Raw genomic sequence first — 23,030 nt, forward strand, 5'->3', positions numbered from 1 at the left:
AAAGACAGGTCCCCCAGCCTTCCTTCTTGCTTTTATATGAACTTTCATTAATTAAAAAAAAAAAATCGGTGTTTTTATATTAAAAACTTACCTCCGTTCCAGCGCCGAGCTCCCCGCTAGGCCGCGCCCCCTTTTTCGTCAAAATGACGAAATCGCGGGGCCCAATGGGACGGCTTCGCGCTGGACCAATCGCGTTCTTCATAGAGCGGCATTGAATGCCGCCCTATGAAGAACCTGAGCGCTTTACCGCGCATGTGCGCGGAATGCGCGTTCGCGAGCTGAGCTGTCTGACTGACAGCTCAGCTCGCTTTCTAAAATTATCAATAAGGGGGGGGACCTACTGTCCCCCCCCGGCCCCCACCCCTGAGCGGCGGGTGGGGGCCCTAAAATTATCAATAAGGGGGGGGACCTACTGTCCCCCCCCGGCCCCCACCCCTGAGCGGCGGGTGGGGGCCCTAAAATTATCAATGGGGGGGGGACCTACTGTCCCCCCCCGGCCCCCACCCCTGTGCGGCGGGTGGGGGCCCTAAAATGATCAATGAGGGGGGGGACCTACTGCCCCCCCCGGCCCCCACCCCTGAGCGGCGGGTGGGGGCCCTAAAATTATCAAAAAGGGGGGGGACCTACTGTCCCCCCCCGGCCCCCACCCCTGTGCGGCGGGTGGGGGCCCTAAAATTATCAATGAGGGGGGGGACCTACTGTCCCCCCCCCGGCCCCCACCCCTGAGCGGCGGGTGGGGGCCCTAAAATTATCAATGAGGGGGGGGACCTACTGTCCCCCCCCCGGCCCCCACCCCTGAGCGGCGGGTGGGGGCCCTACAATTATCAATAAGGGGGGGACCTACTGTCCCCCCCGGCCCCCACCCCTGTGCGGCGGGTGGGGGCCCTAAAATTATCAATGAGGGGGGGGACCTACTGTCCCCCCCCCGGCCCCCACCCCTGAGCGGCGGGTGGGGGCCCTACAATTATCAATAAGGGGGGGACGTACTGTCCCCCCCCGGCCCCCACCCCTGTGCGGCGGGTGGGGGCCCTAAAATTATCAATAAGGGGGGGACCTACTGTCCCCCCCCGGCCCCCACCCCTGTGCGGCGGGTGGGGGCCCTAAAATTATCAATAAGGGGGGGACCTATTGTCCCCCCCCGGCCCCCACCCCTGAGCGGTGGGTGGGGGCCCTAAAATGATCAATAAGGGGGGGAACTACTGTCCCCCCCGGCCCCCACCCCTGAGCGGTGGGTGGGGGCCCTAAATACAAAGGGGGGGGGACCCTAGTTAACCCTCCCCCCCCCCCCAAAAAAAAATATCTCCCTACCTACCCCCCTCACCCTAAAAATAATGAGGGGGGACCATTAACTAAAAACCTGTAAAAAAGAAAAAATGAGATAAAATCAACTTACCATTCGATGTTTTCTTTCTTCTAAAATCTTCTTTCTTCAGCCCCAAAAAAGGCCAAATAAAAATCCATAATAACCGACGCAATTAAAAAAAAAAAAAAAAAAACGAGCGCAAAAAAAAATAATCCATCTTCACCCATGGAGGGCTCCGCGCAGACTGAGCTCCGCAGGGTGGGGAAGGCTTATAAAGCCTTGCCCCGCCCTGCAATTAGGCTAAGAACACTCTGATTGGTGGGTTTGAGCCAATCAGAGTGCTCTTTGTCATTTTACAAGCGTGGGAAAGTTTTTTGGAATTTTCCCACGCTTGTAAAATGACACAGAGCACTGTGATTGGATGGATTTCAAGCCATCCAATCACAGTGCTCTGTGTCATTTTACAAGCGTGGGAAAGTTCTTTGGAATTTTCCCACGCTTGTAAAATGACACAGAGCACTGTGATTGGATGGATTTCAAGCCATCCAATCACAGTGCTCTTTGTCATTTTACAAGCGTGGGAAAGTTCTTTGGAATTTCCCCACGCTTGTAAAATGACACAGAGCACTGTGATTGGATGGGTTTCAAGCCATCCAATCACAGTGCTCTGTGTCATTTTACAAGCGTGGGAAAATTCCAAAGAACTTTCCCACGCTTGTAAAATGACACAGAGCACTGTGATTGGATGGCTTGAAATCCATCCAATCACAGTGCTCTGTGTCATTTTACAAGCGTGGGAAAATTCCAAAGAACTTTCCCACGCTTGTAAAATGACAAAGAGCACTCTGATTGGTTTAAACCCACCAATCAGAGTGTTCTTAGCCTAATTGCAGGGCGGGGCAAGGCTTTATAAGCCTTGCCCACCCTGCGGAGCTCAGTCTGCGCGGAGCCCTCCATGGGTGAAGATGGATTATTTTTTTTGCGCTCGGTTTTTTTTTTTTTTTTTTTTTAATTGCGTCGGTTATTATGGATTTTTATTTGGCCTTTTTTGGGCTGAAGAAAGAAGATTTTAGAAGAAAGAAAACATCGAATGGTAAGTTTTTTTTATCTCTTTTTATTTTTTTACAGGTTTTTAGTTAATGTTCCCCCCCTCATTATTTTTAGGGTGAGGGGGGTAGGTAGGGAGATAATTTTTTTTTTGGGGGGGGGGGGGAGGGTTAACTAGGGTCCCCCCCCCCTTTGTATTTAGGGCCCCCACCCACCGCTCAGGGGTGGGGGCCGGGGGGGACAGTAGGTCCCCCCCTTATTGATAATTTTAGGGCCCCCACCCGCCGCACAGGGGTGGGGGCCGGGGGGGGACAGTAGGTCCCCCCCTTATTGATAATTTTAGGGCCCCCACCCGCCGCACAGGGGTGGGGGCCGGGGGGGGACAGTAGGTCCCCCCCTTATTGATAATTTTAGGGCCCCCACCCGCCGCACAGGGGTGGGGGCCGGGGGGGACAGTAGGCCCCCCCCCTTATCGATAATTTTAGGGCCCCCACCCACCGCTCAGGGGTGGGGGCCGGGGGGGGACAATAGGTCCCCCCCTTATTGATAATTTTAATTTTAGGGCCCCCACCCGCCGCACAGGGGTGGGGGCCGGGGGGGGGGGGACAGTAGGTCCCCCTTATTGATAATTTTAGGGCCCCCACCCGCCGCACAGGGGTGGGGGCCGGGGGGGGGTTTATTGATAATTTTAGGGCCCCCACCCGCCGCACAGCGGTGGGGGCCGGGGGGGGGGGGAAGGAGAGTAGGTCTCCCCCCCCCCCCCCCCCCCCTTCAACCACTATTGTGGACAGTCAGCTCCCTGTGGGTTCGGGCTTCAGCTGTCAGCTGAAGCTGAAGCTGTCAGCTGAAGCCACGCCCGCAGCAGTGCTGACAGGCTATCAGCACACAAAGCGCGTTCACAGTGCTTTGTGTGCTGATAGCCCGTCTGATGCATTCACCCAGAATGCATCGGACGAGAGGCCTTTTTAGGGCCTCTGAACTCGGAAGTCCCTCTGGTGGCCGTCTGATTGACTGCAACAAGAGGTGTTCCAAGCTTCCAATGTAAACACTGCATTTTCTCAGAAAATACAGTGCTTACAAGAAAAAGGCTCCGGGTAGCTGTAGCACTCACCTGAACAACCTCATTAAGCTGAAGTTGTTCAGGTGACTATAGTGTCCCTTTAAGTTGTGTAGGGTTTCCCTTGAGATTAAAGGACCACTATAGTGCCAGGAAAACATACTCGTTTTCCTGGCTCTATAGGGTCCTTGGGTCCCCCTAACCCTCTGGGCCCCCCTCCCGCCGGGCTCTAGGGTGAGGAAGGTGTTAATAAAATACTTTTTTTTCCAGAGCCGGGCTCCCTCGGCACTGGGGACTCTCCTCCTCCTTTCCCCGTCATCGGCTGAATGCTTTCCTATGGACGCTGGCGTCTTCTCACTGTGAAAATCACAGTGAGAAGCGCGGAAGCGCCTCTAGCGGCTGTCACTGAGACAGCCACTAGAGGCTGGATTAACCCATTTGTAAACATAGCAGTTTCTCTGAAACTGCTATGTTTACAGCAGGCAGGGTTAACCCTAGATGGACCTGGCACCCAGACCACTTCATTGAGCTGAAGTGGTCTGGGTGCCTATAGTGGTCCTTTAAATGTGCAGGGTTTATTTTGTATTCTCACAAAAACAACCTAAAGTCACCTATCTAGAGTAGAGGTAGACAGTCAGTCCTTTTTGAAATTGGTGTTTTTACCAAGCCAGGAACAAGTAGAACATATAGTTAATGGCATTTTCAATTTCGACAGCGGTGGAAGAGCCCGCAGCAGTTGAGATGTCTTTGACAAGACCTGAAGGACTGAACCCATAGCTTCCTAGCATTATTACCACAGCTGTAGTTATGGTGTTTGGGATGTACCTTTAAGAAAAACAAATACTGCTGACTAATACAATTCTGGAGATATCTTTTGCTGGATATATAGTGTGTTTGGGTGTTTATATACACACATTTCTCTTTTACATAATGCACTTTGAATAAATAAATAATGCTTACTATATGTATTAAACTCCAGGTTATTCACTAAATTGTGAATTGCAGGGGGTTTAAAGTGAATTTAAAATTGAAGACCAAAGTAGCCGAACTGAAGATAGAGGTGACTGGGAGAAATTTTCCTGTTCAGCTATTTTGATCTTAAATTTGAAATTCATATTGAATCCTCTGCAATTCTAAATTTAGTAAATAATCCTGACTGTGTATGTGTATACAAGGTATTCATTAGCAGTGGGCAATCAGTGAGCCGAGATGTAGAACAGAAAATAAGCGCTCACTACAAGGAATGCAAAGGAGGGCAGCAGTAAATCCGTGAGGATTGCCAAAACCTCACAAACAATACAGATAATGCCAGAGTGATAAATCCAAAAGCGTGTGGAAGTGTACCGCAATCTTGTGTTAATATAAATATATATATATATTCCTATTAAATCGGTGTTCACTTGTATTTCTTAGCTTTTAATCACCTCAAAAGAAAAGATGGACAACAAATAGTGCAATATGTAACAATATTTAAAAAAATTTCTATAAAGTATATAGAGGGCCAACTCACACTTTATTGAGCTACTAAGAGCTCTGCTGTTATTCGCCTGGACGGTACAATCCCTGTCTGTTGTATTTGTCGTCCAATATATATGGAGAAAATAAAGCAGAGAGAGATCTTATGGTGTAGTATATCTATACACAAGATAGATAATAAAATAAGTGGTAACCTACTTACAATGGCCTGCTCTGGTAGTGTTACATATTGCACTATTTGTTGTCCCTCTTTTTTTTTGAGGTTATTAAAAGCTACCAAATACAAGTGTACACCAATTCAATAGGAGTATATGTAAATATACTTATTTATATTAACACAAGATTGTGGTACACGTTCACACTCTTTTGGGCACAGTTTATCACTCTGTTTGCCATAATCAGTGAGCCGACTCTCATTTACTTGGAACATACTGGAGGTTAAATGTACTTCATTAACATGGCTTCTTTAATACATGGTAAACTAGCAAGTAACACTTTACATTTCTGATTTTATTGAAGATGTGACAGATTCTTTTCTTTTTCTTGTATCTATAGAGTGAGTATTATCATCTTTGGCAAACAGCATCTCATCAGTGACATTGTTTGTGATTTCAGGCACGTGGTGGTAGGCGAAGGAATGATACCTCGTTTGATGACCATGATAAACCTTATGTGTGTGACAGTAAGTAGTACCTACCTGTTATGTTCTGGTACCCTGAAAGTCACTACATGCTGATTTCTGTTTAAGATACGCTGCTGTTTAGATGTTCCAAACTTCAGTTGTATTTAGATAAACATTTAAACTCTAATGTAACTAACGCACCTTTGAGGCTGTAAGTGGTTCCAGTTTAGTTTTGGTTTCTTCTTGTGCCCATTTAATTTTAGCAAGCTCATTATGTACCACAGCTTTTCCATTTGGCTGTAGTCTGCAGTTAATTCTCTTTCCCTATAGTATGTAATACTCTCACATATATATTTGGCATTTTCCTACTTTCTAAAACCATTAAATCCGCTATCCACCCTTCCAGGTTAATCCTACTTGTATACATTTTACACTGAATCAAATTCATCTTTAACACTTTTTGCTGCTCTCAATCTTTCAGTTCTGGATCTCTTATCATCTGTCAGCATCTGCTCTGAATTCTCATTTTTTTTCTCTTTCTTGTTTATTTTCCTACAAATCATTCACTCTTCTTATGTTTGTTTCGTCTTTTTTTTTTTTACGGTAATTCAACGGATCCTATTCTGGCTCCCACCTCCTATCTGGTCCTTTGTTTTGGCTTCATCACTATCTATACCATTATATAAATATAAAATAGATATCATTATGTAATAGTGCAGAAGATTTTAATATCTTTAGTTGGTGGTGGCATCTCTATATAGATCAACTGTCCTAAAAAAACACCAAGAGCAGTAAAAGTCAAGCATTTCACACCAGAGTCCAGCAAGTTGTGGGTTGACCACCCCCTCAGCCAACACTGAAGAACGTATTGGCTGAGGCAGTGATTGTCCTTGAATGATTGTAATCCCAATTATCAGTTTGGATTATGTGACATAGACTGCCATTCCAAGAACCGTAATAAGAATAGATACCCTATCTTCAGGGGGAAATCTTTTGCCAATGTGAGGTGTCAAAATTATCTTGGATAGACTCCGTGGAACAGGTGTGGCAACTGAGTGACTACAGCTATTCATACATCTCCTAATATCTTCAGCCAGTATTTGGCTAATTACCACCTAGAGATCTAGGGCACATATAGCCAAACTACAGATAGAAATGGCATTTTTTAAAAGCCCATGTGAAGTCCATTCCTCTATAGTGTTTGCTTATGTGTTAACTGTTACACAGTCTAAACAAAACGCAACAATGTGATATAGAAGACAGCTTGACACTTTATAAGGCGTATTTTAGCCCAAAGCTTGCTGGAGCTCATGGCAATCCGGGACACTGTGAATACTAGCTTCCGTTTGGATACTGCCTGTGAGTGATAGGAAAGAGCATGGATCTTAATATTAGTATACTCTTTCTCCATTCCACTGTTTGCCTTGGTTTTCAGCAAGGTTCACCCTTTATCTCTTTCTCTCTCTGTTGCAGATAGTTACAAACAAAAGCATAACTCAAAAACAGCCGAAAAAGGTACTTCCATGTTATTGCCTCTCTTTAAGCCCCTCATCACACAACGTGTAATTGGAGTCCATTTAAAGGACCACTCTAGTGCCAGGAAAGCATACTCGTTTTCCTGGCACTAGAGTGCCCTGAGGGTGCCCCCACCCTCAGGGACCCCCTCCCGCCCGGCTCTGGAAAGGAGAAAAGGGTTAAATCTTACCTTTTTCCAGCGCTGGGCGGAGAGCTCTCCTCCTCCTCTCCGCCTCCGTTCCTCCCCGTCGGCTGAATGCGCACGCGCGGCAAGAGCTGCGCGCGCATTCAGCCGGTCACATAGGAAAGCATTCATAATGCTTTCCTATGGACGCTTGCGTGCTCTCACTGTGATTTTCACAGTGAGAATCACGCAAGCGCCTCTAGCGGCTGTCAGTGAGACAGCCACTAGAGGAAAAAGGGGAAGGCTTAACTAATTGATAAACATAGCAGTTTCTCTGAAACTGCTATGTTTATAAAAAAATTAGTTAACCCTAGCTGGACCAGGCACCCATACCACTTCATTAAGCTGAAGTGGTCTGGGTGCCTAGAGTGGTCCTTTAATGAAGGCAGTACTGGTTGCATTACTCAGCTAGTCTTCGGAGCTGTTTCAGGGCATTCATGATATGCTATTTAGTGTTTATTAACTTTCTTTCCTACCGGTAAAATAAATCTGAAATCTCCTGCTTAGTGCACTATACTATACAATCTTCAGTCTTAATTAATGTTCTCATAATAGTTTTTTTTTTTGACACAATGTATTTTGCTATTTATATAGCTTGCTGCCACTTAGCCTAAAATATGGCAGTTATACTTTTAAAGTGATCTGGTATTTATTAATTTCAGTGCTGCATAACCCATTGGTCAGGACCTAAAACTGAGTTTCCATGCTTCATTTATGGCCTACATCAGTTGAAATGGATTACCAAGCTAATGCTATTTTAACACTTATATGTTGGGGGAGAAAAAGTAAATGTTAAAGGTTAACTAAGACATTGTTTTAATAACATACTATTTTTTTTTTTTAGATAAACTAAATCTTGCTGGCATGGTCCCCCTCCCTGCAGCCCGATCCTCCTCTGGTGACATCATTCCCACACAATGAAGTGGGAGTGACATCTGGAGGACGGGGCTGATTGGAGGAATTGAGTGGCAACAGAAGGGGGCCGTTCCATCAATACTTAAGTGGTCAGGGTGCTTGGAGTAGCCCTTTAAGAATCACTGGTTTATCGCATAATGTAATACTAAACCTAACTGTTTATATGTTTTTCTTTTTGTATATATCCAATTTTCAAGTTACTGTTGTGGACAATTCTTTTCAGTTTGCAAAATGTCAATGTTTAATAAGTTCTTCTTTAGACCATAGTATTTTGTATTCCTACAACTGCAGTGTTCCTTTAATTCTTTTTTGAAAAGAACTGGCTTTTTGGGTCTCTTCCTACACGCAGTACACTTTGTATGGGGTTACTGCATTCTGTACAGGAGTCTTAGCTTCTCTGTATTTTACAATTAAAGGAACACTCCAGACACCAAAACCACTTCATCTAAACTAAGTTGTTATGGTGCATTCTTGCATTTAGGGGTTAAACTGCTCTCAAACAGTTTAACCTCGAAGTTGTCTCCAGCGCCAATCTCAGCTCTCCCCCTGGTGGCATCTGGTTTTTGAAATTTAAGTTTCAGGAAGAGTGGGTGTCGCTGGGCAGTGGCGCTGCTGATTAGCTGAGAGCAGAATTCACAAAACTGGATTGGAAAGAAACGTACCTTCTCCAAGCCAGCTTTGTGAATGGGGAGTCACTGATTGGCTGAGAGCGTCAGCTGACAAGTCTGCCAATCAGCAGCGCCATTGCCCAGCAATACCCTCGCTTCCGAACACTAAAATTTCAGAAACCAGATGCAACTGGAGGGGAACTGAGATCGGCACTGGAGGCAACTTCGGTGTTAAACCTTTTGAAAAGATTGTGGCAAAAAAGTTCGTGACCTTTGAAAGTGTCTCCTGTGCACTGCTTAGTAGATCTGCCTGTGGCTGTAGGCACATCCCTCTTATACCAGCATGAGATACTTTAATCAGGATCATCACATTCTGGTCTACAGAGGCTAATGTTATCGAATTAGCCTCTGTCCACCTGAGGATTATGGGATAAAATGTTTATTTCCCAACAGTTGTTACAAACATCATGTGGCTGCTATCAGTTTTTATACAAACCAGTTCACTGTTTAAAGGAACACTGTAGGCACTTTAACAACTTAATTTTATTTAAGTTGTTATAGTGCCTGGATTCCTGCCCCAAGCACTCTGGGTATGAGAGCCGGGAAACTTACTTTCTGACTCTCATACCATAACATAGTGACGTCACATGCGCAGTGCTGTCAGGGTCGGCCATACAGAATTATTGAATACAAATATTTTCTATAGAGGAATCGTAGGCATATTGCGGTAAGTGTCGCACATGCACCTACATTCCTCAATGCTCCTCTATGAACATTTAGTTGTCCCGTCATCCTAGAGGCGTAACGCAACCTGAGGAGGAGATTGCAGAAATGCAGAGGGAGATGCAACGCTGGGGGGGAAAAAGGTGAGTCATTTTTTGTGCAGATGGGAGGGGGGCAAAATGAATATAGTGTTAGCAATAATATATGTATTCCTAACCCTACAGTGTTCCTTTAATGAACAGTGCACAGCTTTGCCCTCCATCCAGAGAGTGCTTGGCTTGTGCCCAACAAGGACAAACTTTACACTGGCAACCTGGAACTAAGAAATTAGAGTGGGCTCAATGTACTCTAAGCATCATTTATTTTGCAATGATGCAAACTGATTATGATGTAAGAGTGACCCTATAATTTTCTGTGGCATTAAAATGAAAATAAATTCAAAATAAAACCTTACTGGTTAAAATAAAGTTCTCAGATTCCCTTCCAAAAGATTTGGCATACAAATATACCCCCTCTCCCCCTTCTCCCATACATAACAAGAAGAAAGGGTTACTCCAAGTACCAGTACCACTTGATTTGAGATGGTCAAGGTGCTTGAAATCTGTAAAAGTTTGGAGCTATTTCAATAATAAGTATTGTTTGTGCATACACTTTTAGTGCAACTTTCTTTCTTTGGTTTTGGCATATTTGTATGCAGTCAATTACAATGTGTTTGGGAAACACCTTTTATGCACACAGTGTTTTTATGTAATAATCATTAGAAGTGCCAACACACTTTTTTATATCGATTTTGAAATATATATATATATATATTTTTTTTACCAAATCAAGTGGTCATGGTACTTGGAGTAACCCTTTAAAGGTCTAAACAAGACTTGTTATGGAACCTTGTTGGCCTCAAATGTATCAAAATCATGAAGGGGGGGGGGGGCAGATTAAAAGTCTAGAACATTGTGTTTGACTTCTGCATTGCTCTACAAATGTAATTATTGATTAACATTTTTGGATGCATTTCTGAGGATCCAAATGCATGTAGTGTCTAAACCTGAAATTGTATTTTAATATCTAATAAAATGTTACCTTGTAGTTTGCGGCAAACGTTACAAGAATAGGCCTGGCCTCAGCTACCACTATGCTCATACTCATCTCGCTGATGAAGAAGGGACAGACAGTAGAGACCAGGACACGCGATCCCCATGTTCACCATCGATCCTTAGAAATGAAAACCAGAAACGTAAGTTACACATCACAAATTAAATCATTAATATTTGCGCTTTGGAAATTTCATAGATATTTGTATCTTGACAGACATAAAACATTCATACAGCCTTAGCGTACGTTTATGAACTTCAACATAGGGTGCTGTCAGCGGGGGGGAAAAGACCAATCAGATGGGTTAGACACTTGTCTGGAAGACAAGACAGGATCATGATCATGCATCACTAAACCAGCTTTTAGCTTATCAAGAAATACATTGAAGTATTCATTTAATGGGTACAGTTCCAGTATAGTCAAATACCTATTCTAGCATATAAATATAATGATTAGCAGAAGGATTACATTTTAATAATGAGAATCCAGTAAATAATGGAGTTATTGACGGTAATAGCCTTATTTTATTACGTTTGGAACATAAACAAATATTAGGCTTTGTCAGATTGTGTATCTCATAGTTTCAGCATTGCTAACTGATGTCCCTTCAACAGTGCACAGTGTTTAAATACACTATTGTCATGTGTGTTGTTTATTGTTTATTTTAAAGAAGCTTTTTAGATACTTTTGTTGGTGTGTTGATTTATTTAGACCAAAAACATTTAAATTAATTGTTTTTGATATGTGACCATTCTACCTATATTAGAATGACCATGAAAAACAATTGCAGGATTGTTACTAATGATTTGTTATGAAGGTGTTAATCCTATACATATAACATGCTCACACATTGTTAAATTAATGCATTTACTGTACTCCCCTTTACAGTAACACAAATATATAAATATACATTGTACATGCAATACATCTGTTGCTGAAATATATATTATACAATTTAGTTATTTTTCACCAACTGATTTAATCAGCACTTTAAATGTTACATTACAATAGAAAGGAGTACACATGTTAGTAAAATATATAAACATCAACATACACTATACTGTATACTCTACAGGTTACATTATAGTAGAATAATTACAGTAGAGTGTGTATATTATTTTTCAGTAAAAGGTAAAAACAATATGGCCCTGACGTCTCTAGCACTAAAAGTGTACCAGTTCATTCCTGCTATCGTCTGTGGGTTTCTTTGCCTAACCTGTACCACTAACTGCTCAACTAAGCCGCGAGGTTATATTTGCTTGGTAGCGGCCTCACCGGCAACCCAGGATATACTGTGGTTGTATGTTCCGGCTGTTACAGAGTGTACTAACTAGCTTGTTCCACTGGCAATACACTTCATGGAATATAATCCTTATGTAACGGACTGTTTCGCTCACCCAAGTTTAAAAAACGTTTAGGCGATATTCCCCTTTCCAGATACACCGACAGCTACTGTAAGCACCAATCTCCTGAACTGAAAACACATGAACCCTGGAAATATCTGAACAGGAAAACCATACGAAAGGGTTACACTCCTGGCAGTCAGCATACAATCCAATTCCCCCAATAACGAGACAACACTTCGTTTTGAGGGTTAAGCAGAATCTGACTGTCCTGGCACATACAGTCTCTTTTATTCCCAATCCACAACCACAGTACAGCCCACAGGGTATTACAGAACAACCAATCAATCCGTACAATACACACAGACACTCCCACACAAAATCCTCCCCTCTGCCTGTGATATGATTACTGAACACAATGGGTAATCTCATTATTACAGGCAGAGGAATACAGTTTTTACACAGTATTTATAACTTCTAAAATATACATGGCACAAACATAAAACATACATTTTCATAAGCAGCATACTCCAAATACAAACATATGTCAAAATCATCCAAATTGGTCCATTGGTTCAAAAGATAGATCGAAGTCCTTTGTGACCAAATGAAGCATGGCTTTTCTGCCCAAAACCAGTTCCACAGAGTCTTCTATCCCGGAGATAATTGAGAAGTAATCCAATTATCTCCAAGGACAGAGGCAAAACACCATTAGCCACATGGCAGACAAAGGACAATAAAATACATAAAAATACAATAAAATACACAAGGTTACATTTATTACATAAAATACAGACATTCTACCTATCCTCAGATAGCTTAGATCTGAGCGCACATTATTACCGGATGGCGCTCAGATCACATACATACAGTTCCATCGCCATGGAGCCAAAGTCTTTCATACAGTCTTTCAGTATACGACTGGGCTCCATGGCATAGCTATCTGGGGTAGCATGGCTTTAACAGTCCGCAGGAAGGCACAAACCAGCCTTTCTGCAGGGAAAAAGAACAGGGCCATAGTCTAAAGGCAAGAGGCGGGCAAGCAGCCCCCTCCAAGGACACGTGGCGAGGTCGGTTTCGCCACACCTTAGCATGACTTAAACTTGCATATATTCCAACTAGGACCTCAGCAAAGAGACAAGACACACACTTCTTCCTGACAACTTGTAAGATCACTCTTTACTACTGAAGCCCCCAGCTTTCTTAAAAAACAGCACACATGGATATGTATTTACAAATGATTTACACCAATGGGAAACTATAAATTATGCTTTACTTGTCAATACCCACGTGGGATGGGAGACCTGACAGAGATGTTGTGACAAAATGGCTTTTGTCACTGGGTCTGCATGTGACAAACTGCCCTGCCCCCCTATCTCTTGGAGGAGCCGGATTGCTAGCCTCTTACCCTGGGATGCTGGCCCGTTAAGTCATGGGGTCTTAAGGCACTTGGGACAGAGCCCTCTGTCTCTTGATCACATCATTCGCCTTACTTGCTTGGATTGTACATTTCCCCTGTTACACTCGTATGTGGGTTTGTGCAGTTTAACTTCCATTACAGCTCGTGAACTTAAACTTTACTCGACGTTATTGAGAACTGTGTTCGTGGGATCTGAGCGCTATTCGCCTATAATATGCGCTCAGATCCAAGCTATCTGGGGGTGTGTGGAACATGGGGACTTCGTTCAGCGAAACATGAGTTATTGATTTTAATACAGTTTTGTTAAAAGGTAAAAAGCACATGTTTCTCTCTGCCCGGAGATAATTAGGTTCTCTGCAACCACTTAAGTTAATTGTCTCCAGGATAGAGAGGAGGGGTAAGTTAATTATCTCCAGGATACAGAGGAGGGGTTGCACTCTTCCTGTGGGTGTGTATAGGAATTGTACTGTATACTGATTGGTTCTGCATATTTTGTTACAGTCTTCCACAAGGTCCCATGTGGGAGTTCCCTTGCTGGGAGACCATCATAAAAGGGCTGAGTTTGGCCATCAATAAACACATTCGTTTTACCCCTTCATGAAGTCTCGACTCATGTTTGGGGAATTGGGAGCTATAATCACTACGTCACTCTTTTCAGCTTGGATTTCGGGAGATGCTACAAGGATCAGTGCTGCACGGATAGCAGGATCCTTTACAGATGTGAATTGGGTTGAGCTTATTATCCCCAGGCGATAATTGGGTATTCCAAAGGAAAGGCTAGTTCTGCCCCCCTGTATTAATAAACACTTCAAACAAAGGTTATATATACAGCACCCGATCTAGTGTCTGTAAACAGATATTGAATTTCCTTAATTCTCTGGATTTTTCTTAGGACATACAATGCAGTTTAGACCATAACTAATAAATATACCAATTTGGTCACAGATATACTCGGCAATTTAAAGGTTACATTATAGTAGAGATGGAAAACTGCTAAGTTTATCAGTTGAAATATAAATAAAATCTATACTAGTACTGTACTCTAACCTGTAATTTATAATTCACAAATGGGTGTATTCAACTCTTTACAAGGATGCATCATAGTAAAAGGGAGCTAAAGTTATGTGTGTATGTGTTAGTGAAATAAATATAGTACACATATTCACCATATAGCTACTGTTGTAAAATGCTGAGTACACCAGAGAGTGTTACACATATACAATATACAACAATTGCATCTACTTTACCCCCTCTACATGAGGAATATATCTATATTTTTATTTCACTAACAAGAGTAGTCTGACTTCACAAGTTACATTAGGATAGGGTGTAAGTACTGTCAATGCAGTAGGAAAATACAGTTAAAGGACCACTATAGTGCCAGGAAAACATACTCTTTTTCCTGGCACTATAGTGCCCTGAGGGTGCCCCCACCCGGGCTCTGGAGAGAGGAAGGGGTTAAAATCCTACCTTTCTCCAGCGCCAGGTGGGGAGCTTTCCTCCTCCTCTCCTTCTTCCTAACGACGTCATCGGCTGAATGCTGAATTTACAATGCTTTCCTATGGACGCTGGCGTCTTCTCACTGTGATTTTCACAGTGAGAAGCACGCAAGCGCCTCTAGCGGCTGTCAATGAGACAGCCACTAGATGCTGGATTAACCCTAATATAAACATAGCAGTTTCTCTGAAACTGCTATGTTTATAAAAAAAAAAGGGTTAACCCTAGCTGGACCAGGCACCCAGACCACTTCATTAAGCTGAAGTGGTCTGGGTGCCTATAGTGGTCCTTTAAGTCCGCACTGTCACCATCCTTGGACTTTGCATAATTTGAAAAAACCCCAACAGTAACAGCGATGCTGGGGGGGTAGGCAGGCAAAGGTTGAGTTCTACTTACCTGAACCTGGCCCTCGCACGTGCCGCAACCTTCTTCCGATCGGTCCTCTTGTCACTTCAGCTGCCAGGAGCCGACGTCTCTACCGTACTTTCACACAAGAGTACAGCACTGAGTTCTATGAAAGATCCTGTGAGACAGCAGGATCCTCCAAAGATAGAGCCAATTTCCCTGAAGCCGTCTCTGGCGATGGCTGGGCGATTGATACTTATTGATGGCGGTGTCAGGCATAGGGAAAATACTGTAGTCCCTAATTTGTATCATTATATTGTTTGACTTGATTAAAATGTCAGTGAAATTCCAACACAGTCAATATCAGTATTTCATAAAGATTCTATCCTATTCTATGCACTGTAGGTAAATATATAAACATGTTACCTTCCTTTAAATAAAAACAATAGAAAGCAATACAGATTTGCTTGTTCCTATAGCAGTAAGGTGCCCAGGTATTGGATACTATATAGCCCACACTCCTTGGCTGACTCCAAGGTGTAGTCTTTAGGGCAGTCTTCTGCTTCATACAGCATGTTAGAGACATAAAATGTGGACGCAATGCACCTAAGAGAGTAGACAGACTGGTAAAATAAAGTTTGGACATATCCGTTGTCACAATCAACTGAATGGCTCTGCAAAGTGCATTACCTTGTGGTAGGTATTGGATGTTAGGATCTGAAAATCAAAGATGACGTTAGGTACGTTCCTTATTGGGAACCACAAAAAAGAAAGGAATAAAATCCTAGTTTACTCTTTACGTAATACATTAAAAAACTCATATTACGCTAGAGGTTCAACCAGTCTTCACATCTGACCACTCTTAACAGTGCAAACACGAACTGTGCATTCATCACCTGTATTTCAGTCACCACAAAGAAACCTGACCACGTTTAGACCTTTGCAGGTCTTTATCAAGCCTTGACAAAGCGTATTTCAGTTACAAGAATGTGTTACTAGGGTGCAGGTGAAAAAGATATACAATTTGTATAGGAAACAGCATGTTTTTTTTATAAATACATTGGCCTCCAACTTCATTAAAGTGAACCTGTCAAAACCGATTCACTTTAACATAAATCTTCCCTAATTGCATTGAATACCTGATTTATCACCGAGATACAGGATATCCAGCACCACCATGTCCTCTGCTTCCTTTAACAACCATCGCCCGTCTGCTTTCATTTGCCTTCACTCTCTCCTATACTCCTTAGCCAGTGCTAGCAGCAGCAAGGACAAAATGCGCCGTGCCTGAAAAGCAGGAGGATCGCCTAAAAGAGGTCTCTTTTGCTCTCCTTGTCACTCATTTCTTTTGGCACAGGAGTCAATGCCAATGAATTGATTAACAGGTGGGAGATAGATCTATGTTTAAATAGGTTAATCTCTCAAACTATGCATTTGCAACAGTTATAGGAAATGACCAGAACAAAAGCCTAATGTGTACGATGACTATGAATAAAACCTAAAGTTATTCACTAAAGTGAAAATTCAAAGTGAATTTCAGATTTAAGTCCAAAAAGGCTGAGCTGGAAAAATTCTCTTAGTCCGTTATGCTTCCAGGTCGTCTACTTTGGCCTAAAATGTGAAATTCACTTTGAATTCTAACTTTGGTTAATAACCCTGTTAGTATAGTTCAAAAACACATTAGATGGTTGTTCTGCTCATTCCCATTGGTATGTTGTCTGTCTGTATGTTTGAATAAAAGACCTGGTCATACTTTCATGAAAAAATACATTATTCATGTAAAAATATAATACTACTCAGAAAGCTAATACCAGCTGCCATATGGCTTCTCAGAATCTCGCTAGTAATCTCAAGCTTTTTATTTTAAAAAAAATAATAAAAATAATAAAATAAAAAAAAGATTGTAATCCTTCAATGATGCTTTTTGCTAGCCATTTGCACAGATGCTGTACACTTATGAGTCGGACGCTATGCATACCCCATACAACATCTCTAGGTGTCACAGTGCGGAGGGTGGGCAAATATACATTAACTTAGCAAAAATATTATATAGAACCTTTTATCTGGGACACATAACACAGGTATCCTATCCACCAAACGTCCCGAATCACTGACACTTCTTTTAACCTTAAGCACAATGAAAGTCATAAAAGATGAAATGAACAAAAATAAGATTAGTAGATCCCTTCTGCTACCAAAAAAAAAAAAATAATAAAAAAACATGCTATACATGCAATCTATGAAAGAGCAAAGAAAAAAAAAAGTCGGTAATTTAATATCTGAAGTAGTTATGGTAGGGTGTGGAACTGCACTCTATCCCTTTAAGCAGTATGTAGCTGGGTGCAACTCAGACAGTCTCAGTACCAGAGACCAAAATGCTGAATAACAAAATAGAAAAGTCGAGGCACTCCAAGGTACAAATCAGGCAATTTTATTGAACCCACTCCATCGCAACGTTTCGACCTACACGACCTTGACAAAGACCGTGTAGGTCGAAACGTTGCGATGGAGTGGGTTCAATAAAATTGCCTGATTTGTACCTTGGAGTGCCTGGACTTTTCTATTTTGGTAATTTAATATCTGACTTTTTATGGAAAATTTTATTTTTAAATTTAGACAGATATGCAGGGTACATTTCACTGTCTCTTTGAAGACAGTGATTTGCAAGTATTAGACCCCTGGATTTGGTTTTGTATGGTTATATTGCTCTACATGTAAGACTTATCTGTAATTGTTTAAACATCTACAGTAGGATTTCCCCCTTTTTTTTAGTTTATGCGGCACTGATCCTTCGCTACAGGCTGAGTTATATCAGGAGACTCAGAATGGCTGCCTAGAAAGGGTTGCACGACACACAAAATAATGACAGGTGGCAGGAACCACGGGTGCTGGTTGCCATGACATCCTGTCTGACTAGCGGAGACTGGGGGCCTATCATGTGAAGAACAAAATCAGCATGATTTCTCCTAGGCACAAATTGGACACCACGCAATCCATAGGAAGCCTAGCTTGAAATGCATAATACATTGAGCCATCTCTTAGGGCTTATTCCTTCATACTGCTAAATTTACATTCTGCACAGGGCACTCAGTACTGTAGATTTAGAAAAAGGATGTGTACTGGTGTGTGCCAGATACCACAATACCCATTTTGTATTCTCTGTGCACAATGTGAAGCTTTTAATCTGGTAACACATATGTCCGTGAATGCATTTGCTTTTTTGGATACATTATACAGAACCAGTATGGTAAAATATCTTTAAAATATTGTTTTCTTGTGTTATCCTAATGCTCAATTACCTTGAGCAAACATGATTAAACCTGCACAGAACCGTGCCCGAATGATGCCCACTTAGTTTTAGCAAAAGAAATGTAATTTCCAGAGGATGTTTATTAGTTTTGTATTTCTGGGAACCTGCACAGAACCGTGCCCAAATGATGCCCACTTAGTTTTAGCAAAAGAAATGTCATTTCCAGAGGATGTTTATTGGTTTTGTATTTCTGAGAACCTCCACAGAACCGTGCCCAAATGATGCCCACTTAGTTTTAGCAAAAGAAATGTCATTTCCAGAGGATGTTTATTAGTATTGTATTTCTGGGTAGCTTCAGGAGGCGGCATTGGGAAGCTAGTGCGCATGCACTGCAGAACACCATGCTGCGCCAATCACATGGTCTCCACTATTTCACGTAAGTTAGTATTAGTATGACAGTCATTAGAGGTAGATTAAACATTGTGTTAATTGTACTATTTGCCTGCTAGCTGTGCTGGGATTTTTTGGACCTGCAATTTTTTTAAATTTTTTTTTATCAGACAGGATTTGGTCTGAACTGAATGATCACATTAGATCAGAAATGTGCCCTTGGATTACATTTAGTAAAGGTTGGATTTGCACTTTCTGGGGATAATTCAGGAATTAGCACCACAAATTGCTAACAGTCATCTCTTTGGAGCTTAGTCAATAACCCCGAGTAGGAGGAGATACCGTAAGCTCATGAGAAGAATTATAGTTGAGTTGTTGTCCACCAACCTCTAGAGTGGAGCACGAGTGGTTCTAATATGAACACCTACACTAATTGGGAATACAGGTACATGTAATAATTAATGGAAAAGGAAAAAGGTTGTACCTCCTTTTTCTTTGCTTTCCTTTGAGGATATTATCCAGAAAGACAGATCAACAAGGGGGATTGTGTCACCTGAGTACACTACTGTGCATATGATTTGAGCCTATCCTTTAACGGATATCCATGTGAGTTTGACCTGTTATACCTTATTCCTACCATAGTGTCATAATGGTTTTACACTATGGACTCTTCTCTTTTTTTTTTCTCCATTTATTATTAGATGAGAGAGATTCCTACTTTAGTGTAGTAGCGGATTTTATTACTGTACACGGTGAGGCGCCTTTCTAATCACGCAGATCACTTTGTAATTTTGTTACCTTTTTTGTCTCTGTATTTCTCTTGGTTGGGTTAGAATTTTAGTGAAATTCCAACAGATCAAAATTAGTATTTCATAAAGATTGTATAGTTTTATTATAATATTCTATATTTGACAGTGCCACTATTTAAGAATAAAATGACAAAACTACTTTTTTTTTTGTAATCAGGAAGTGGAAGAACACTTAGACATGCAACTCACAGTTTAATATTTTCCTTTTCGCTCAGCTCATAAAGGAACCGATGGTGCTATTCTTTCCAATAATTACTGTGACTTCTGCCTGGGAGACTCCAGCATGAATAAGAAGAGCGGGCACCCAGAAGAGCTTGTATCGTGCGCAGACTGTGGACGCTCTGGTAGGTCATTCCTCTTTCTGCTCGGATTCTGTTCTTGAGAACATTTGTCCCGTTTTCAGAGCTTTTGCCTGATTGTGAAACACCAAATAATTAGACTGAATGGCATGATACAGACTTGACAACAGTTATTCTGAGGTTTGCACCATTCTTGAGGAAAGGCCATACATTAGAAAATGGAAATATTTTGCAACATTACTAATAATTGGCAATTGGTTTGGGGAAAATATGGATTTTTTTTTCTGGTTGAAGGACTAATAGGAACGGATTTACAGGTGATGGATCTAAGACCACAAAGTGGGGAAACTAGAAGTTGCACCAATTACCTGTTCTAGATAGAAAAATTGGTTACATTAGTCCCTTTAAGTACCCACAAACATACCCAAGCCTGGGATGTCGAAACGTTTTATTAGACTAACACATGTAGACTTTTTTATTGCTAATATATTTAGATGCTGCATGAGTGTTGTCAGTCTGCAGTAAACACTTGTGTCAGTCTGGCAGGGGTTCTCAACCCAGTCCTCAGGACCCCCTACCAGTCCAGGATTTGGGGATTACCTGGGTGTGTCTTAGGTGTTTACAAAAAGAAAAAAAACACCTTAGACTCTAAGGTGTTTTTTTTTTTTCTTTTTCTAAACACCTTAGACACACCCAGGTAATCCCTAAACCCTGGACTGGTAGGGGGTCCTTGAGGACAAGGTTGAGAACCCCTGGTCTATGGGGACTTCCAAATGCCAATTCAAGCAAGTTTTATTGGTGGGTGGGTTTGAACTACTGTGTAAAGGTAAGTCTCTTGCATGATTGCAGTTTTTGTAAAGACCAAAGTGTTAAGATAAGACTGTGGTTTGATTTTCTTGAATGCTTTATAAACTTTGGTTTTTAGTTTCCTGGATCATTAAACATGTTTTTAACAATATTGATTCTTGTTACATCTCATTTAAGTTTTATAAAACTGAATGTATTAGTACAGAGAACTTGGTGATATCTGTTAAAATCTTTTAAAGTTGCATTCCCTCTAGTTCAATACAACTGATATGAGGGAGATTATATATAAGGGTTTCTTTTGTGTTTAAATTACAAATTATAAAAGACGCACACATATTTGGGAAAGATTAGAAGTGCTGTCCATGTTTATGTCAGGTAAGTATTAAAGGAACACAAAGTCTGAAGGTAACCGTTTTTTAATCAATTAAAAAATATATGCAAACTATATCAATTTAAATAATATATACTCACATTTAGAGTTAAAATATGTTTTTTATTTTAGAAAGTTAACAACTAATCTACAAGTCCCAGCAATAATGAAATTAAATTTTTGGAACAAAAGGGAAATATTGCAGGTTGGATTAGGTTAAACTAGTGGACAATTGGAGTAAAAATTATTATTAAAAAAACAAACCATAGTATAACCTACACAATTGTACCTCATGTGTTGTCTTCTCTACTGTCCCTTAAAACAAAGTGAACTTTCTACGTGAAGTTGTAGCTTATATCCATAAGACAAAACCCATATACAAAACGCGCCATAAAATAGAAGTGTATAAAAAAACAAACCGTGTTTTGTAAGCTATATAAATACACTTTTGGAGGGCAATCATTTCTGTCTTATGATAACAGAATAGGAAAAAATTATAGTGCAATAGTGTATGTCACATCAGTTTTAAAGAGATTTTTAACCCAATAAAAGACTAACTCACACCTTCTAGAGCTACTGAGAGCTCTGCTGTATAGCGTTTGGACGGTATAATTCCTGTCACTCACTACATACCACCAGGGCAAGTTATTGCTCTGGAAATTATAAGTAGGAAACCTCCCCTTTATTATCTGATATTATATACAAATGTAATGTGCCATTTTTTTCTGCATGGTTGTTGAAAATTGAAAGCCCATTACACCGAATACCCACACATCCCAAGACAGGGATTACACCGTCCAAACGCTATACAGCAGAGCTCTCAGTAGCTCTAGAAAGTGTGAGTTAGTATTTTATTGGGTTTAAATCTCTTTAAAACCTGATGTGGCATATTGCACTATTGTTTTTTCCTATTCTGTTATCATAAGACAAAAATTATTGACCTCCAAAAATGTATATAGCTTACAAAACACTTTTTTTTTGTATACACTCCTATTTTTTGTCACGGATTACAACATCCTTGTTTTGCATTTTAGCAAGGTTTGGGGATACCTGCTTGTTCACTGCTGCTTTTCACTCTGTTACTACAGTGAGCGCATATTCTGTGCTTTTGTATAGAATCCATATACAAGCTGAAATATAATTGTACCTAGTCTAGATATTTGCTAACAATTTGGCTAGCAAAATGCAGATTTTTATTTTTATTCCTTTTTTGTAAAGCACATCCATTATCATTTTGTATTGAGTTAGAAAACATATACTGGGTTATTGACTACATTTAGAATTCACAATTTATTTAAAATTTAAGGCCAAATAAGCTAAACTGGAAGCAGAGCTGACTTAGCCCTATTTCAGCTACTTTTACCTTAAATTTAATCTTTAGTGAATAACCCAGATGTTCTATGTATCGTCTTGTATTATGGAAGGGCTGTCCAACCTCTAATCAATCCAGAGAGAGCACTAGCTATACACAGTTTCTTTGGACCTCTGTATATCCGTTTAACATTAGAATCAGCATCCCCAACAAGTATAGGTTCCATCTACATGCTAGATACAGAATCGCCACATGCTAAATGTTTGTCTCTTATATACCATTTTTAATCAGTGTTCATATAACGAACACACTTGTAATGTAGCTTATGGAAAGCGCCCCTAACGCATGCTGGACATGTGCAGAACTGGTGGGGCAAACAAGTCTCCTTTTAAGAAATATGTTGGCCACAATTTTTTATGACCAACTCTCTCTGTTGGGGCATTTGAGTACTTCTTACAGCAACTGCATCTGCCATTAAAAATTTACTGAAGTACCATTAAAGGGAAACTCCAGTGCCAGGAAAACAATCCGTTTTCCTGGCACTGCAGGTTCCCTCTCCCTCCCACCCACCAATCCTCGATTGCTGAAGGGGTGAAAACCCCTTCAGTAACTTACCTGAGGCAGGGACGATGTCCCACGTCGCTGC

At 41.3% G+C, this 23,030-nt stretch overlaps 1 protein-coding gene and 1 long non-coding RNA gene across 5 annotated transcripts in view; one reads left to right on the plus strand and one right to left on the minus strand.

Annotated features, from left to right (window-relative positions):
• The window catches only part of DPF3 (double PHD fingers 3), a 198,074-nt gene that overhangs the window by 148,420 nt on the left and 26,624 nt on the right, over nt 1-23,030 (plus strand). For 3 of the 4 annotated variants that reach the window (XR_010086293.1, XM_063439704.1, XM_063439705.1), the window contains exons 6-8: nt 5,499-5,565; nt 10,538-10,684; nt 19,812-19,940. Coding sequence is in view for 3 of the 4 variants with exons in the window: in XM_063439704.1 (XP_063295774.1) it covers nt 5,499-5,565; nt 10,538-10,684; nt 19,812-19,940 (343 nt within the window). In the remaining variant the exon portion in view is untranslated. Of the gene's footprint in view, nt 1-5,498; nt 5,566-6,978; nt 7,021-10,537; nt 10,685-19,811; nt 19,941-23,030 lie in introns of all 4 variants that reach the window. The other variant, XM_063439706.1, reaches the window with a different exon arrangement.
• Nucleotides 19,920-23,030, minus strand: part of LOC134582981 (uncharacterized) — a 108,566-nt gene continuing 105,455 nt past the window's right edge. Inside the window, exon 3 of the long non-coding RNA XR_010086294.1 lies at nt 19,920-20,008. This is a non-coding gene — a long non-coding RNA (uncharacterized LOC134582981). The remainder of the gene's footprint in view (nt 20,009-23,030) is intronic.

Source organism: Pelobates fuscus, chromosome 13 (genome assembly GCF_036172605.1).
Source record: "Pelobates fuscus isolate aPelFus1 chromosome 13, aPelFus1.pri, whole genome shotgun sequence".
Taxonomy (NCBI): domain Eukaryota; kingdom Metazoa; phylum Chordata; class Amphibia; order Anura; family Pelobatidae; genus Pelobates; species Pelobates fuscus.